Here is a 20,053-nt window from a genome sequence, read left to right as displayed (position 1 = left end):
GTTCCCTGCCTGGAAAACTTGACTGCATGTGACTTTATGACCCTGTTCTAAAATTTGTGATCCTGCTTTATTGCTACATGTGAAGCTGTGTAACATTTTTGCAGGATGGTAGAGTTGGTGTTGAGACCCAATGGAGGGCCCCCAAAGGTTAGTCTTATGCACAAAGCACACTCCCAGCAAAGTTTATGCCCCAACAGTGCCATCCCTTTCATATCTCCAGTATATCATCAACATCATTATATTATTCAAAAACTTCCAAAATGAGTAAGATTATCAGGTTCTGTTCCTGAAAGTTTAGAAGAGTGTCTGGCACATAGTACGTGCTCAATAAACATGGGATGCATGACTAGTAACTTCAAATTACTCACTGTTGAGTTTGTCTTGCAGCTGCTTCTCTAGACCTAACCTCCTGCTCTGAGCCCTGGGAGGCTAGCATTGTTTCCTGGCATCGGATTTGGCCAAAGAGAAGCACAGGTGGGAGATTGTTGGGAGGAAGAGAGCGAGGTCTGGGTATTTAAAACCCGGTTCCTTCAGCTTCAGCTTCTAACTATTACATTGTTTTGTACACCTGAAACTAATAACACAAACAAACAAACAAAAAAACCCGAAAACCCAGTTCCTTGCCTGAGGGCTGACGGCCTCCCTCCACTGAAGGTCACAGCTCCTGTCATACAGTCTCCTCTCCACAATTCCTTTTCTGAGCCTGGGTTTCCATAACTGATGCCTCCTTTCACTCCTTCAAGCAAATGGCTCACAGCAGCATCCCTCTTTTCTATCCCTAGGTGTCGTGCGGGAGACCCTGCTCGCTGCGCCATTTGTCGTGCGGGAGACCCTGCTCGCTGCGCCATTTGTCGTGCGGGAGACCCTGCTCGCTGCGCCATTTGTCGTGCGGGGTGGCCTGCAGGGTCTCTGCTCCCGCTCCCCATACAAGAACGCAGGATATGGTGAGGCCAAAAAGGAACACCCACGGAGCCATAGGTAGGGGAGTCATACCACTATACTCTCTCTGGCGGCACTATACTCTCACTGGAGGCTGGATCCACACTGTCCGCAAACCGCCATCCACGCTTGCCAGCCCAGCCACCATCTTCTTGCTAGCCCCCATTCTTCTCTTTCCTCTCTCTCAAACCGCCATCTTTCTTCTCTCTCCTTCCGTAGCCACAGCAGTTATATTAGTGGCCAATGGCTCACTGGTTACAGCTGACGGCCAACTAGCCACAGCTGATGGCCATGCAATCACAGTTGGCCATTTACTACCTGAGCCAGCACCTGTCTATGTGAGGCCGAGAGCCTGGAAACTACTCTCTGGGGCTCCGCCCCCACACTAGGTCAATACGCTATCCCTACCAATCTTTGTAAATTCAGGTATCCCCCTGTTTTTCAAAAGTTTGCTTTTATGAAAGACCTACATTAGCACCTGTTTTCCCTAACCAAAGGAAATCCTAACCAAAGGAGGTTCACTTTTCTGAAAAACGTAGAAATGTGAAAATAGCGCCCAGCGTTTGATTTGCAGCGACCTGCTAGAGAGCAGGGAGAGTGGCCTCGCCACGCTGCTTCCCTGGGAACTACCCTCAGCATCTCAGCACCCAACCGCCTTAGCTTTGAAAACTGTCTGTGAGCATCTGGGCTTTATCTCAATTGCTTCTGTGCATCTGTTAGCAAGGCGACGTGCCCTAAGGTAACTGCTTCTTTGCTTTCTGCCATTTCGGCTTACGAGAGGTTTCCTAGGAATGCTCATGTTCGATAGGGGGGGAAACCTGCAGTCCTCTTATAAATCTGTCCTCCAATGATCCACCTGAAGGGTGCCATCTGTTCTGGCCCCGCCTCTAACACACGGATGGTAGAGTCTGTGGTAGCCAACTTATACCCTCCCCTCCCCACTGCAGAACAAAAGAGGAGAAGCAGCTCTTCCTGAAACAATCCTTTTCACCTTTCCCAGTAACTGAGAGGTCTTCACCTGTAAATGGCGGAAGCCGGGTGGGAGCCGGTGTCGTAGCTGGCACGAACGCGTCCCCGGTACAGCTCCACAGCGAGGTGATCCTTGTCGCCCTTATACAGGAGGAGTCCACTGTCCTCATCTGTGGCGATCTAGGAGGAAGCACCCTTGGCATTAGTGAGACGTACCGTCACCCGAACCTACGTCCTCAAAAAGAAACGAGGCTGCTTCGTGAAGAGTGTTTCCTGTAGTTTATGTTTTCCTGTGGCTATGAGAAAATACTAATGTATGTTGAAAAGATGACTTGAAAGATGACCTAGTCTATATCAGTTTGTTGCAAATAAATTTATAAAGAACTTTAAAAAGGTTTTTGTTTTTACATATTCAGAAACATATTTTTATTCTCTCTGTAGATATTGGCAATGATAAAGCTTAAAGATGCATGTCCTAGGAAACATACAAAAATAAGGAATTTACGTACATAAGTTATACTTCAGGAAATTAAAGTGGAACGATATTTTCCATATCATTAGAGTTCACAGTATTTAAAGCAAATCAAGCTTTTCCCCTTAGATTTCCAACTATAACTTCTCAGCAGAGAATGATAGAAACTAATCAGAAATAAAATGATCAGGTTTCTAATCTGTTAAAAAGAACAATACATACTTAAGTCAATACCATTGGCTATGATTAGAGAACTCTTTCCTGGAGATTTTCACTTACCTGCCTTTTTTTTTTTTTCTTTCTTCTGTAATGGGCTTTATTTATGGCATATGTGAAATGTGACTGCATTGAGTAAGACTGATTTCCATATTTCATATTAAAAAGCAAATTCTTTATAGTTATAGCATGAAAAACAAACAAGGAAATCTCTGTTTTTATCCTGTCTGCTGGCTCTTGGCGGCTTTTGAAGGGCAAGTTCTGTAAATGTTAGGACTCAAGCCTGGACACCACTGGGTACTTCTCAGAACCACCCGCTGTGGCAAATGCTGGAAGGTAGGGAGACAGGCTTTTTAAAGAAGGCATCTGCTTCCAGAGTTCCGTTCCTCCTGATTCTGAAAGAACCCCCTACCCCTCAAAGGAGTGCCAGTGTAAACCCAATAAGGAGTGGGGTCTACAGGAAATAGGCTAAAGCCACTTGAATTTGAAACATTAAAATATTTTGCTTACCAGATAAAACAAACATTCAGCCCTAATTTGCTCCATGTACCCTAAATTTATTATGTCTGATCTTGTCTAACCTTGTCTGCAGGGATCTGGATCATTGGCTCAAAGGTACACGATGATTTGGTGGCAAGATTTACAATAAATGCGTTTGTTAATTTCGTGTCACTTCTTAAAGGTTCAGGTTGAACGGTTAAACTACACTTGCTGAATATTTTGCCAAAGTGTGTTCTGTCTCACCTGCACTCTTCTCAAATGCAGATTTCCTAAGAAAACCCTTCCCCCTGCAGAGTCTAAGCTGCAGAACCATACAAATAAACAAATGAAATGCCTTTACCTAAGCATAAACCAGAGATATATTTTGTTGCTGTGTGTGTGTGTGTGTGTTTCAAACAATCAAGTAATGAACAAAAATACCTGATTCTCGTTTGATTCTGAAAAATACAAATGTTGGCAAGAAGATTAAGCTTTTCGCACAAGGAACGATTTTTGTTATTGTGTTATGTAGCCGGTAACTATTTAAGAAATAATATCACTCATTAATTACCATGGATGTTTATGTGTTGAAGCTGAATTTGGCTTAAGAGGAAATCAGCTCTTGCTGGGGCGGGGGATCTTACCTGAAGACTGATGTTCGTTTGAGGCCGAACCTTGGCCGAAGGAATTTGAAGATAAGACTCCTTGTTTACAAAATTCACACTGACCAGTTTTTCACACTTCTCTCCCTGGTAGCCAGGCAAACACTGGCACACTGGCTCATTTATCCTGATGATACACTGGGCTCCATTCTGACAATCAAAATTATCACAGGGACTGGTACGAGGGAGGACCATGGGTGGAGAAAATTCACAGAACAAGCCACTAAGGAAAAAGTAGAAATAATATGTTGATGAGATTTTACTCAATCGCTGATGTGAATTGCGGCCGGTGAGATCTAACTCTACACACAGACGGTGTATTTCTTCTTTTACCTGTAACCGTCAGGGCAGACGCATGTGTAGCCATTCACTGCATCGGTGCAGTGGGCTCCGTTTTTACACTTGTTATCTTGGCAGTCGTCGAAATCAATGTCGCAGTGCTCGCCTATATATCCTGGGGTGCAGTCACATCTGTTGGACAAGCACGGAAATGGTTTCAAACCCAACGGAGCCAAAATAAGTAAGATAGTTGCATTTCCTCTACAAAAAATAGCACGATCTTTAAAAACAAGAACTTATTTAGAACAGGCTCAGAGAGCCCCCAAATTAATAGATGTCTAGAAAGCAGTACTGATCTGGAAAGCATTCCATGGTTTCTCACTGTGATCTACCAGGAGAATGGTGCTTTCTCTCTCGAATGAGATCCAAATAAGAACAGAATCATTGCACCAGGGCACCTCCCTCACTCTCATCCTTCCTTCTATCTTGCTCTCCTACGTTCCTCTTCCCTTCCTCCATTCCTTCCTCACTCCCTCCCTCCTTTCTTTCCCCACTTTACTTGCTGATATTCCTCTACTTTCAGCTCTAATTCATTTGAGCAGCTGACATGATGCAAGTGCTATGTTGTTAAATTTACTAAGAATATTAAGCATATTTTTAAAATAAATGACATTTTTAAGACGTTCTAATAGAGAATGGATTCATTGGAATAAAATGTGTTTTTATGAAACACATGTTAACATTGGATGCCCTAATTCATAATGAATGCAGATAATCAATGTGGTAGAAAGGGGTGCCCTAATGGACTGGGGCAGGGGAACCGATACAGAATCCTGGGGCCAATCTCTTGGACAGCTTTCCATCCTGTTCATGCTGGTGGTGTGGGGGACAGAAGGGTCTCAGCTGCACTGGTGGGGAAGAGCCAGAGATTGATATACAGTTGCGTTCTCTGAGTACTTCCTCTGTGCCAGACCCTGCCCGAACCACTTGGCTTATATGGATTCACTGAATGCTTCCTATAGCTTTGTGGCATTGGTGATATGATGACTCCACTCTACAGATGAGGAAACTAAAGGACAAGTTGTTTAAGTACCTTACCCAAGGACACTGAGCTCATAAGTGCCATAGCCAGGAACTGAACCCACACAATCTGATAAGACAGCCTGGATTGCTAACCACTACATTATGCTGTTAGATAATTAATTCCTCAGGGCTCTCTTTGAAACCTGTCATTCTCTAGCACTGACCATGGGAATCTCTAGCTATGCCACCAAGGACCCAGGATGCTATAGCCGCCTGAGGGAAAGTGCGGTGGTTTTCGAGCTATGCTCTGTGGAGCTACAGAGGACTCTGGAAACCCTACAGATATGGCCATGGGCTATTTCTGGTAGCTTCCCTCTGCCCCCCCCAACATTCCCCTGTTGTGATTTATTCGTTTTACACATTGGCCTGCTGTGAGCATTTCTGTTTTGGGTTTAAGAAAGGGTTCACTGATTTAAAAAAACAAAAACAAAAACAGAAAAACAGGGCACTATGGTTTAGCTTTACAGAATTTGGACTGCATCTGAGTTTAGACAGAACGGGGTTGGTTTCCTGGCTTCGTCCTTAAGTGTATGTCATCTTGACTAAGTTACTTAATTTAAATGTTCATTTCCTTCTGTGTAACATATATAGAGTAAAATAATTTCCATCTCATAGGTTTGTTAAAAGACTAAATAGAACACTATCTGTAAAATAATTATCATAGTGTTTGATATGTAATGCATGATCAATAAATGGTAGGTATTTTAAAAATAATTCTATTAAGTCTTTATAATCCTGTAATAGTCTTTATGGTTTAGTCTGTAGTAATTATCCACTTTTCTATTTCAAAGCCATTAGGGTTTAAGTGAATGAGGATAATTAAAAATGCCCAAGTGCATGTGGACATTACTGAATACCAGGGGTTTTGTCTGAAAATGCAAAATTGGGATTTAAGCATTACTGGAGAGCTGATGAATTAAAATAAGGGGGAGGGGAGTGTAACACACAGACTTTCCGCTCTGCATGCATGAATTAAGAAATAAAATGAGCTCACTGCATAAGCATGCTTGCCCCAGAGCCAGTGGTTTTCAAGATAAATCATAACAAAGCAAAGCAAACAAGTCTGAAGTTAAATGGATTCTAAGTGGCCACAGACACTTGCAAAAAGATGGACGAGCACCAGGAAGGGAGCTTCCACGGATGTTAACGTGAGCAGAGCTGTTAAAGTGCTGGGCTTTAAAAGAAAGAAGAAATGCTTTGAAATGCTCTGAATTATTTATCTGAGGAAAGAAATCAAATCAAAGTAAAAGATAAGAGAACGATACAATCACCACAGTGGCTGCCTAAGAGCTATTTTATATTCGCTTCCCTACAAATAACCAGTTTCCAATCCCATTAGAACTTGGAGTCACGTTATGACCAACACTTTTTGCCTTTCTTTTGCTCCTCAAACCTCATTTTAAAACAGGAAGAAAATATTTAATTAGGAATTCCATAAAGTTTGTATTATCAATAAAACCTATCATATTCCCTCTACTCCACTGTCTGACAAGGAGTGAGGAAGAAAGGAAAGCCCATAAAATATACTGTTTAGAAGCCCAAGAGCTGACTAAGTAAGATGCATGCTTGAGAATACTGCTTATGCCATATCGTGGTCTAAAAATATCTTAAAGCAATTTAGGAGATTTATGAGGTATAGAATAAAACAAGAGAAGTAAACCAGCTCTCTTGGCTTAGTAATAAGAAAATGAAGTTAAAGTAACAGCACAATGTGTCCAAATAACATTTGTCTGTAGGAATTTTTCTTTAGCAGCTTCATATGGTTTTGGCTTTTAAGTCCATTTTCTCTTTGCAACTTCCTTTCCCACACTGTGCAATTATTTATAATACGGGCGTAACAGCATATACAATGACTTAACCTGTTTTCTGCTTAATTGTATACATACTGTAAAACAAGCTTACAAATTACTGCTGAAAACAATGGATTCCCAAATCACCTAACCCATAATTCAGCACGATGTGCTTTTAAGAGTGTGAAATCTAATGGACAGTAATAGAAAATATTGAACTAGGGATTCATGTTTTTGAACATAAGCTCCCTCATTTGTTAATGATTTCCATTAAGTCTTACTAATACTTTATTTTATAATTACAACATATAGTATTCTGTGAAACCGGTGTAGCACACAAGCAGTTGTGGATAACCACCTTCTTTACTGACTAATTTATCTGAGAAATGATAATATATGTTATGTAAGTGATAGACTTTCAGTTTGCCAAATTCAATTGTGGGCAGATCAAAGCCATTAGGAGTTCCAATAATTTATGTACACTATTTAGAGGAACAAAATGCGATACAGAATTTTGTATAAGATATCAGTAAGACTTGCGGTTTTTGCACAGGATTTGAAACTAAAATAGAATGAAAAGTACAATCAAATATTTTCTTTCTCAATAAGGCATCAAATGGAATCATCAAGTGCTGCAACTGTATCTATATATTTGAAAATGATGGATGGTAAACCAAGTTGCATCCAAAAAATTCTCGAAATAAAGCTTGAGAATAAATATTTTATTCAGATGGATCTTTCCAGGAAGTGGAGGTGTGGTAATCTTGACCCCACCTTCCATCCAATTTAGAATGTTGCATGATGTGTTGACAAGTTTCAATATGTTCGAGTCCTAGCTCAAATCCCATCTCCTCTTCTAAAGCTGTTCTTGACCTCAGTAATTTTTAATTCTCTGAATCCTATGTCAATTAAGCTTGAGTCATTTCACTGAGAAGCTAATGTGAAAGGGAGTAGCTACAAAGCATGACAAAATCATAAGATGACAGTATTGCCATGGACCCATGGCCGCTGCTCAATAAATGTTATGTGAAGGAACGAATGATATTTGTTAGTCGTCTGATGCAAGCACAGCTCAACTCCTGAACTGACCGTGTTATTCCTGAGAATCCAGCTTACCTCCTTTAACAAACCAACTGTAATGTTAATAAACTACACAACTTCTTACATGTAACCTGTGCTAGAAAAATCACCCAGCTGGAAAGAGTATAGCCAGCCTTCAGCTCTGCCAATGAGTAATCTTGAGATCTTTGGACAGCCACTGACCTCTGTGGGCCGTGCTTTCCTCCTGTTTCAAAGAAAGAATTTGGACAAGATGCTTTCTGAAGGGCTGCCATCTCTAACAAGAGTAGTTGATAGTAAGAGACCCTTAAAATATTTCAGGATTGTGGCAAAGGAGTGATTTAACTTGCTATCAAATACATTTCAGGAAGATTCCTGTGGAGGACCTAACACATGATGTTGACGTTCTGAGTTCACCTGAGGGAGCCCTCTATCTAGAGAGACAGTGTGCTTTACCATCCCACACAAGACATGTGTAAGGGAAGGTAATTAATAATTACACAGATAGCAGGCATAGGCGTGGACTGTCCCGGGGCCACCTGGGACATATGGTCACTCTATCTTCCGCCCCTTGGACAGTTAAAAGTACTGTTGTTGCAGATTAACACATTTGCAGTTAAATTAAGTTAACCTCCCTATTTTACCACAGACTGACATTCAGATAATAAAACTCCTAGTAGGTATTACAAATTTATTTGGCCTTCAAATAAATTTAGGTAAATACAGTCAAAGCCTACTTTATTTCATACATGACTTCCCAGGAAGAGTCATGGTGGAACAAAAGGAAACACTCTCTTTGGTTTTACTGATTTTTAGTGTACTAAGAAAAAACTCCACGGTGTATATGAATGTTTACACAAATGCCACTGACACTAGAATCTGTGCCTTTAATCGTGAGCAAAGGTGTGAAGGTAGGTCCTGAAAGGAGGGTGCAGAAGAGAGCTTCCTTAGAGAAAGTCGCCTCGCCCCACGCGTGAGCTCCGAGGCTGCCCCTGACTCACTTGAATCCCTTTGGTGTCAGGATGCACTTGGCGTCGTGCTGGCAGGGGTTCAGGTCTTGAGCGCAGAAGTCCAGCTTCTCTTCACACAGTTCACCTGTGAACATGGAAAACAGTGTTAGTTCACAGAGAGGGTGATAGGCTGCGTTGTTGGCCTTAGAGGTCGGCCCCGCTTGTGAATTAAAAAAAAAATAAAAAATAAAGGAAATCACAGGACAGGGAAGCAGAAGATCGGAAATTCTGGTTGTGTTGCTAAATAGCCTTAGGATTTGGGACAATATGGTCTGACTAGCATGAGGCCTTTTAGGATATACTGTTGGAATTAGGAAAAGGCAATCTGAATGCATTTCATTTCTATTTTTATGTTTATTTTATTTTGGACGTTTTAGTGAGGTATAGTATATACCCACAGGATAAATGAATAGCTAATGAATTATTCACAAACTAAACCCACTCGTGTAGCCAGCATCCACCTCCAGAAACTCACCATTTCCCAGCTTCCCAGAAGCCTGACCCCAAGGGTAAGTAACCACTATCTTGGCAGGATGGATTAGTTGTGCCTGTTTTTGAGCTTAACTTAAGTACAATCATTCAGTATGTACTCTTTTATGTCTGGCTTCTTCTGTTTTATGTTTGAAAAAATAATCCTCAAACCTTCATAGTCTCCAAGGTCTTATAAGTCTAGAATAAAATATTTTTTCCTCTTATGACTTATTGCAACAGCTCAAGAGGATACTCCTTAGCTATATCCACGAAGACAGACAGAAAAAAGCAAAAGGGGAATCAATTTAGAGAAAATATACCTTTTTTCTGAGTATCAGCTAGCTCATAAAGAATAATTATTATCAATAAATGAGAGCTGAAAGCATAACCATGCAGCTTCTAGACACACTCTGTTGAATTGCATGTCTGACTGTCTCTTAGGAAATATCTTCAGATATAAATAACATGGTTATATTTCTTCTTTAGATATATTAGGCCAAGTTTGAATTTCAGTAAGAAGACTTTCCCAATCATTGTGTGCAATATTAAGGGGACTGGAAGAATATAAAATAAAAAGTTATTTTCTATCTTACTTCTAAACTACTTTTGAATTGTTTCAGTGACACATCTAAAGGCTGTTCTTTTCCAAGAAACTATTAGGCTGGTGCAATAGTAATTGCGCTTTTTGCAATTATTTTTAACCTTTTAAACCACAACTACTTTTGCACCAACTTAATATTAGAACTTTTATTTGAAGTGTGTGGCTTTAAACAACATTGGTCAAAATATCAGAAGTTTGCAGCACATCCCTTGGTTACAAGACTGTCCTTTTAGGAAGACTTTGCTAATTGGTAGAAGTAGTCACTTAACAACCGAATGTGGCATATTATTTACACTTCAAGGATCTTTTTCTATGATGCAAATACATAAATATACTCATCTAAGTATTCCATCAATTTGGTGTATGATAAGCTTGGTTTCTTTTTCTGTATCCTAAAGTAAACGAATTGCACTGAAAGTCTCACATATTTCTTCTACAAGAAGGCTTTCTGGGTCTACCTCTGTGATACAAAAAGGTTTTAACATATACAGAATGAGCTATTTTTAAACCGGGTTTATTTAAAGCTTTTCATTTTCAATTAGTATTACTTTAAGTAATATACCTTGATGGAATTTATTCGTTATAATTTATCAGCCTACCGTGATGAAATATCACTTTCAGTTTTCTAATCAAATCTATTTGGTTGGATCCAGGCTGTTGACAGTAGTCTATATCCAGGCAGTTTGTTAAAAAATGATGCCAGAGAAGGACCACTTAAGATATAAAGGTCATGGTATGTATTTTTCACTTTATACTCAAATAAGAAATTGTTTTAAAAATGGCAAGAAAGGTGGACCTGTTTTATTTCTTATTCACTTTGATCTGATCCAATCCAATCCAGTTAAGCCAATCTAAACAGCAGTGCATAAGGGTTTACTCTGTGCTGTTCTGTGCTAGGCTGGGGAGCTACACACATGGATGTCATAGGCTCTGCCCTCAGTCAGCTCCCAATGTACCAGCACAGAAAGTCTGAGCCAGAGTCAGAACATGGAGAGAGAACTTCAGCTCTAAAAGAAGGCAAGCAAGTCCACACGTTATTGTCTACCGAGTATGTCTCTATAAACTTGATGTGGAAAGAAGAGAGAAAGGAGATGGTTCTAAGAAACTATTGTCTCAACAGATTGCCACATCTGTAATCACAGTTTTAAGACTAAGTAAGCATGCCAACTTGAAGAGCTACATCAGTGTCAAGTATTTCTTACCTCATAAGGAATCTATCTTACGAGAATAGCATAGTGGCAAAACGTAACCATTGCTAAAGCTGTGCATGGTTAGCTCTTTGTGACTATTACATAGCTACACATTTCTCGCTGTAAGATTGGTTGATTACTTCAAAAAGGACTTGTCTACCTTTAAATATCACCGACTATTAAAATACTAACAATATCACAGAAGCATTCTCTGCATCCCATTGAGAGCTGTATGCTGGCATGTATGCCTTTATATCTTTCTAGAATAGGGTGAGGAGACATACTGAAATAGGAGTTATTGAAAGAAAGATTCATGCTTTCTAAGGCAAAAATTATTTTCTTGACCTATATTCAACTTGGTTTTCATTTTAGCCTTTGACATTTTTTGGTTTAATTTTTATGTAATAATTAGTCGCTCATCATGAATAATACAGAGCTATGCTCTTTCCTCCAAACAAACTTTAAATTTTCCTTCACCAAAAATAAGTGTTCCCATTGGACTATTTCTTTAATTTGGTCTAATTATACTGGATTCTGCTGTATTGGGTTCTGCTGTATTGCTGCAGCTTTTAAAGTTCAAATAGTGTCCCACAGTGGCCAGTGGTGAGACCTGGGAGTTCAATATAAGATGGGAAACCACCACAATGAGATATCACCTCACCCCAGTCAGAATGGCTATCATCAACATGACAAATAATAACAAGTGTTGGAGAGGCTGTCGAGAAAACAGAACCCTCATACACTATTGGTGGGAATGCAAATTGGTGCAGCCGCTATGGAAGGCAGTGTGGAGATTCCTCAAACCATTAAGAATAGAATTACCATATGACCCAGCAATCCCTTTCCTGGGTATCTACCCCAAAAATCTGACTTTTATTCATAAAGACACGTGTGCTCCAATGTTCATTGCAGCTTTATTTACGGTGGCCAAGACATGGAAACAACCAAAATGCCCTTCAATAGATGAATGGATAAAGAAGTTGTGGTATATATACACCATGGAATACTATTCGGCGGTAAGAAAAGATGATATAGGAACATTTGTGACAACACGGATGGATCTTGAGATTATAATGCTAAGTGAAATAAGTCAGACAGAAAAAGTCAAGAACCATATGATTTCACTGATATGTGGTATATAAAACTGAAAACATTAAAGAACAAGACAAAGAAATGAAGAAACAAAAACTCATAGACACAGACAATAGTTTGATGGTTATCAGAGGGTAAGAAGGGAGGAGGGTGGTAGATGAGGGTAAAGGAGATCCAATATATGGTGATGGAAAGAGAACTGACTCTGGTGAACACACAATGTGATATATAGATGATGTATTACAGAATTGTATACCTGAAATCTATGTAACTTTACTAACAATTGTCACCCCAATACATTTTAATTAAAAAAAAAAAAAAAGATGGGAAACATAGCAAGCCTTAAAGACAATGCAGAACTTGATATCTACTTCTCAACCAGTAAAGGAAAACTGGACATTTGAAAGTTTCATTGGTTTTTCCAGAAAGAATGGAAACAAAATATACTAAGAGTAGTGCACTTATATGCTTTTAGTCACTATTGAAAAATTTCTCCCAAATCTCATAGTATTGAGAGGACATTATTATACAATTTTCCTTTTCTTCTACTTTCTTTTTTCTTTTTTGGTATATGTGTAGTCAGAGCAAGTCTTGAGTTAGTGGGAAAATCAGGGGGAAAAAATAGAAGATAAGGCATCTGAACTGCTTTTTTAATGGTCCAAGGACTGCCTGAAATATCATCATGGCTGTCTCCCTTCCTGAGATTATGAAGTGTGCAGTGACAGAAAGAAAAGGTGGGAATGTTCTTTTTATACTGCACATAATTAATTTTGTGATGTATTATCCTCTGAGCGGGTCTTTATATAGTTTTAAATAAGGTGTGTGTGTGTTTTTTTTCAATTACAGTTGTCATATGATATTATGTTAGTTTCAGGTGTACAACATAGTGATTAGACATTCATATAACTTGTGAGGTGATCACCTTGATTAATCTAGTACCCATCTGACATCATAGTTATTATAATATTATTGACTATAGTCCTTATGCTTTACCTTACATCCCTGTGACTATTTTATAACTACCAATTTGTACTTATTAATTCCTTCCCTTTTTTCACCCATCCCCCAAAACCCCCTCCCATCTGGCAACCGTCAAAATGTCTTCTGTATCTATGAGTTTGTTTCTGTTTTGTTTGTTTGTTTATCTTTAGATTCCACTTATAATTGAAATCATATGGCATTTTTCTTACTCTGTCTGACTCACTCCACTCTGCATAATACCATCTAGGTCCATCCACGTGGTTGCAGATGGCAAGATTTCATTATTTTTCATGGTTGAGTAATATTCCATTGTATATATGTACCACCTCTTCTTTATCCAGTCATCCTTTGATGGACACCCAGGTTGCCTCCTGGGTGTCCATATTTTGGCTATTGTAAATAATGCTGCAATGAACACACATGTTTATATTTTTAACATGGCATCAGGAAAGATAAGTCAGCCTACTGGAGTGGTAACGGCTAATGAGTTTGAATACAGATTAAATTTCAGTGCCCATGAACTCCTCAAAAGATAGGGATTTAGATAAACCTTGATTCCATGCTTTCACTCCAATCCACTCCAATAAATCCCAAGAAACCTTATTTATTTGCTCTCTGCCCTGGACCCTTAAAGTCCCCAATGACAAAGCAATAGCATGGCACACAATGGTTGCCTGGCATTGTGCTTTCACTTTTGATCAGATGAGTAAATTAGTTGTCCTTATGCTTCCAGTTTTCAGCTTTTTTATTGAAGAAAAACTAAAAAGGTGTATGTGTATGTATGCATATGTGTCGGGAGTCTGTGTTTTCTAGAAGAAATAAAGAATGGCAGACTAGGGAGCCTATTGTTACCTCTTCAGAATTAACAGAGGTTAGTGAATGATGCACTATAACTTGTGAAGAAAAAGCACCACGTATCCAACGTGGAGATGTCTTTTTAGTAAGAAAGTGAAATCTACTTGTTGGGTCACTTTTTCCTGATTGTGTCTGTCAGGTAAGCATGGCAGAGGGAAGGAGTGGAAATGGCCAAGATCTACAGTTACCTTAGTATGAGCTGTGAGGGGGCAAGGCAAGAGTGATGCCTACTTCCCTAAAAGGGTCTGACTCTGCAAAGCACACTCTTGAGAGAGAGATAGAATTTGTTATTTACTGAACACCTGTAAACATGGTTTGTCTGAAGAAGTCGATGTAGCAGTAATGGGACCATACATCCTGGCTTGCTCAGGACAGCCCTGGTTGACACCTGTTGTCCCAACGTAATTATAAATAGCCCCATGCACTCATAGAGATGCCCTGATTTGGGTGATAACTTTTATGGCCATCTTGTAGGTGGAGCAGTAAAAGCTGAATCATTAGTGTTAAAGCTCTGTTTGGAGTGAAGAGTGAGTGAGCATAAAGTGAGAAATCCTAAGGAGAAACGATTCATTGGGTGAGATGACATTTGGGTTGCTGAGTTACTGCTTGGAGTGGACTTCTGCAACTTACTCGATATAAAATAGTAGACTGCTTGCACAAAGTGAACTATTTTATTGTTTTGGGCCCCAATTCCTCATCGGTAAGATGAGGTTGTGGAATTGAAGTTGTGCAAGGTCAACTGTGGGTGCCTAAAAAGTCTTCTAAAAGTGCTTGTAAAGAGACAGATAATGCAGATGGCAAGTTAGCACCGGGAGAGCCTCATGCACAGCTGTACAAAACAACATTATTGCGTTCAATGGTCAAAACAAAGTGCCAGCATTTTCCCAGCCCCCCTGAGGTATCAAAATTGTGAATATTATTGCAATGAGGCAGAAATCTCAATGCCCTTGATGGTTCTTATGGGAAATAGGATTGGCCTTGCCTCCTGCTTCATTTCAGATCGGTGAACCCACCTGATTTCAATGTTCCTTTCTTTGTAAACACAAGGGGCCTTTCCTTTTATCTCCATTTGTACTTTTGGTACCTTACGTTACCTTTCTGTTTACATTTCTTATTACCATGCTTAAGTGAAATAGTCTAGAACTGTTCTACACACCTCTTCCATGATACCCAAGGAATGATCTCCCCATGATTTTTTCTAATGATTCTGATAGCAAATCAGATCTTTAACGTCACCATATATTTTTAGTGCCAACCATGTATGAGGACCAGTGTTAATGCTCGGAGTATCATAATGGTGAATCAAAACAACAAAAGAGGATATTCCTTTTCTCATGGCGCTGATACAGGAGAGGAGGAGAAAGATATTGATCCAATAATTTCACAAGTAACTATACATTGCTTGTGTGATGGATGCCGAGCAGAAAACTGCCATGATGCTCTAGAGAGGGACTGCCTGGGAGGGAGGTTTTTCTCAAGAAGTGAGACTGGGACGTGACGATGAGGGGCAATGAAGGGCAGTAGCAGGGGCTCCTTGCACGAGGTGACAGGGGGAGTATGAGGTCTGAGAGACTGGGAGTGAGCCCAGGATAGCATGGTGCCAGGGGAGGCCACAGAAGCGGGCAGGGGCCACGTGATAGAACGTCTTTACTGTACGAGCAATGGGTACCAGTGAACGGTGTTAAGCGGGAGGATGGCCAGATGACATCTATACTTTGAAAAGAACATTCTGGCTCCAGTAAAGGCAGATACAAATGGACATGAGAGGTGACTGAGCTTGCACTCACTCAGGTGGCAGTAGAGGAGATACGCATGGCATTGAGAGATGTTTAGGAAGCAAAATAGAAATTTGTGATGGGTTGGATGGTGGGCTGTTGAGAGAGGGAGCTGTCTGGGGCTTCTAGGTTTCTGGCATTTATTTTTGGAAGTACCTTTTAGCACTGTAGAGAACACTGAAAGAAGGCCAAGTTTTTTGGTGCAAAGATGAAGAGTTTTAAATATAGTGATGTGGTGTTATGGGTTGAATCGTGTCCTCCCGAATAAAAGATATGTGGGAGTCCTCCAGTACCTCAGAATGTAAACTTATTTAAAGATACCTCTTTATAGAGATAATCAGGTTAAAATTAAATCATTAGGCTGGGTGGGCCCTAATCCAATATGGCTGATATTCTTGTAAAAAGGGGAAAATCTGGCACAGAGGGAAGACGATATGAAGAGAGAGAGGACTAAGGGGAGCATCTACAGGCCAAGTAGAGAACCTGAAACAGATGCTTCCCTCACAGTCCTCAAAGGAACCGACTCTGCTGACACCTTAATTTCAGAATTCTAACCTCCAGAGCTGTGAGACATTACATTTCTGCTGTTTCAGCCACACTGTCTGTGGCACTTTGTTATAGTAGCACTAGCAAACCAATACAGGTGGTAAATTCTAAACTATTGGGGGTTTAGGTCAGAGAGTAAAACTTTTAACTTATGCCACTATTTCTTTCTTTTCCTTCTTTTCCCTTCCCTTCCCTTCCCTTCCCTTCCCTTCCCTTCCCTTCCCTTCCCTTCCCTTCCTTTCCTTTCCTTTCCATCTTCCTTCTTTCTTTTTATGGCTCTTTCCTTTCTTAATTCCATGTGGCTGTCCACTCCTGTGCCTGAAATTTCTGTTCTAGTCTCTGAGCTTCTCTAAGAGACTCTGTAATAAACGATGCTCAAGAAAAGGGAGTAGCCGAGACCATCGCCTCAGAGCTTCCAAAGAGTCAAGGACTGAACAGAGCACAGCAGAGTAGTTTAGTTTTACGTTTACTGCTGGTGCCAGAAGCCTCTCTGCAAAGCACTGTGAGTCTTGGTTGGCTTCGATCAATCAACCCTCAGCTCTCTACGTAAGGGGAGCTGGTATTAACAGTTAGGTTTGCAGGATGGGCTAACCAAACAGTATGGAAGATTCCCCTTCCATTAGGATATTAAGGTGACAAAGGCAAGAGAACCACAAACTGCTATGTCTTAGGGGGAGAAAAGTGAGTCCAATGCTTTGTTCCATCAACTTCACTATAAAGTTGGGGATTGGCTTGAACTTTGAATAACAGCTGGACTTATTAATAACCATTTATGTCTATATTATCCTTAGTTATAAAAATAATAATCTTGAAAGTGTTTTACTAATGTAAATTATGTCAAAGACATCAAACTCAGAAGTAAAGAATATTGAATCTTGTGACAAATATGATTTACATTTCCCTCCACTAAAATATGCAAATGTCATGAACAAGATTTTTCTTTAACAATTCTGATTTAACTTATGGCATTGTTAAAATTCTTATTTCTTAACTTTGGCAAATTGATGAATAAGGAAAATATTATATAGCCCATGGGAGTTGACATGAACTTTTTCCAAAAACTAGTAACAGTGTAAAAGGAAATCAGCCACTTATTATAGCATCCATTTATATGTCCTCTGAAATGAGAGGACATATATTTGACAGAAATAAACAGGTGCTTCAGTTTAATCATTTCCATAATACAATGTTGGGAGGAAATACTTGGAGCTCAACCCAGCAAATGATTAAAGGGTAAATATGGAAAATGTCCTTACCCTGGAGGTTACAATCTGGAAAATTTAGAGAAGATCGATGCCTAATTTTGAAATACCCCTTAAGCTGCATTTAGATAACTATGGGCAGCATTCTGGCCTGGAGACTGGCTGAATGACTTATTATTACTTTTATTTATTATTGAAAACTATACTGCACAGTCCCCAAATTCATTATTACCCCAAAGGGATTTGTTCTCTTTGGAAACTGTGCTAATCAGAGAGAGGCAATTTTTGAAGAGCTATTAGATGGATGATTAATTGCTTCCTATCTACCAAGAAATTTGGGCAACAGCATGTCTCGCGTAGGCTTATTCAGTCCTCAAAGCCTGCTTAGCAGAAAAGAGGTTGGTCATTTTGTCCATGGGTTAGGATTTCTGGAATTTTCTAGTTCAAATCCCGCTGTTTAAAGTATTCATTTGTTTTACACTAATGGAGACATAGGAAAGGGTAGATTTGCATCAATAAGTATCTCATTTCAATCTTCCCAAAAGTTGGTCCTTTAAATTCAGCTCAGGCATGTTTATCTACAACAAAACGAATTTTAGATATGGGTACATGGAGTTGCTGGAACACGTAACTGTTGCTAGTTTCTGCTAATGTAGCCAGATTAATTTCTTTCTCCGCGCCCATTCTGGGCTCTTGGGTGTATGGAGGGGGTGGGGAGGGTTCTGTGGATGTCACCGCAGCGGATGTTCTTGTTCCTGTTCATAAATTGTACCAAACTAGTTTTTTGTTTTTTATTTTTTAATAAAAAAGGATCATTGATATTGATAATAACAGAAAGGGAACTTATGACAGCAATCTGAATAACTGGACCAGAATTCTAGTGTTAAACTTAATCTGTTATGACATTTTAAAATATACTTGTAATAGAGGAGGAAGTCTGGTTGAATTCCTGACAGAATCCCCAGGACACAGATATTTGGAGGGTCAAATGCATCATTCTTCAAATATTTGTATTTTGAGCTCTTACTTGGTTCAAGGAAATCCTGAATAAATGGTACTAGTTTTACTCTTCTTGAATTGGCACAGCAAGCGAAAAGAACAAAAAGCAACCTATTGGGTCAAATAAATGAGATTTAATTTCTTCACAGTTTACTACTTGAAGGCAGGGGGTAAATGCCTCTATTTATGTGTTTGGACCTTTCATTCTCATGGCATTAACTAGCAAATCGTCTGGCACAAACTAGACATATTTGATCGCTGTTGAAAAATGTGAAAGATAACATTTATTTGATTTGCTTTTCCAAGAAAAATACTTCTTAAATGATAACGAAGGATACCAGGATGGCACAAGGCATGATGTAGAGAAGCAGAGAGAATATGAGAAAACTGGTAGCGACTTGTGTTCTGCCATCCCAGCCTGAGGTGCACCCGTGCAGGCTGGACTAGGTGGGTAGCCTGTTGACCCAGACATTCCTACCATCTCATCTGCCAAATAATGACAATCCCAACTGGAAATGGAAAGGATGAACCCAGGAATCAAGGAAGTGTGAGAGTAAGCACTGAAGTGGCGTGTTTGAGAAAGGTTAAGATAAATGGGCCTTAATGACGCTCATTACCAAATTTTAAATATCCCATCCAATTCTTAGGAAAAATATTGTAGGTTTCCCATTTGTATTTATTCATGTAAGGGAAAACTTTCTCTCTCCTTTCATAGGCGGGGCAATGCAGGAGGGAGATGGAGAAACAGTGGAGGGTGGACACAGCTGATGGGATTGTGGGAGTCATCCCAGGACAGATCCATTGAATCGGACTGGGAAAAAAAAAAAAAAAAAAAAGTATTTCTGCTTTCTCTCCTTTTGCTGAGCCAGGCTAGAACTATTTGTTACATACTCTGCTCAAGGTTTTAATCCCAAACTCCAGACCAGATTCAGGTGGGCAGAGGCCTAGTTTCCAATCTGAATATTTAGTATCTTTATCCCAATTGACTTTTTTTATTCCATCAGAAAGAAAAGAGTTACATATGAACCATGTGTATCTATTTCTTATTTTTTAAAAAGAGCCAAATCTTTCTGAAGATGATTCCTTTTAAAATTCGGAGGCTTTCTTCATTGTGTTCACTACCCTGAAATTTGTCCTAGCCACTAGAAATGATTAACTGCCCTTCACAATATGATCAATAAGCAATCCAGATCACACCCACTTCTCTAAACTTAATGAAATCCTGTTATTAGTAGAGAAATACAGGGACCTGATCTTGAGGGACTGTGAATTCCTGAAGCTATGTTAGCCACTGATAAATGTCCTCTTGGTGCCAAAAGTATGCAAAACAGGACACGTGCACACGGGGGACGTGGGCACAGAGTAACCTTATGACATAAAGT

General features: G+C 39.7%; 1 protein-coding gene across 6 annotated transcripts in view; it reads right to left on the bottom strand.

Moving 5' to 3' along the window:
• The window catches only part of SLIT2 (slit guidance ligand 2), a 331,277-nt gene that overhangs the window by 18,721 nt on the left and 292,503 nt on the right, over nt 1-20,053 (bottom strand). For all 6 annotated transcript variants that reach the window (XM_074321764.1, XM_019743900.2, XM_074321767.1 and 3 more), the window contains 4 exons: nt 8,951-9,044; nt 4,072-4,209; nt 3,721-3,961; nt 1,958-2,088 (listed from right to left, as the gene is read on the bottom strand). In XM_074321764.1, the coding sequence (XP_074177865.1) occupies nt 1,958-2,088; nt 3,721-3,961; nt 4,072-4,209; nt 8,951-9,044 (604 nt within the window). The remainder of the gene's footprint in view (nt 1-1,957; nt 2,089-3,720; nt 3,962-4,071; nt 4,210-8,950; nt 9,045-20,053) is intronic.

The sequence above is a fragment of the Rhinolophus sinicus genome, linkage group LG02 (genome assembly GCF_036562045.2).
Source record: "Rhinolophus sinicus isolate RSC01 linkage group LG02, ASM3656204v1, whole genome shotgun sequence".
Taxonomy (NCBI): Eukaryota; Metazoa; Chordata; class Mammalia; order Chiroptera; family Rhinolophidae; genus Rhinolophus; species Rhinolophus sinicus.
Note: the sequence above shows the minus strand (reverse complement) of the source record. Positions and strands in the feature narration are given on the sequence as shown.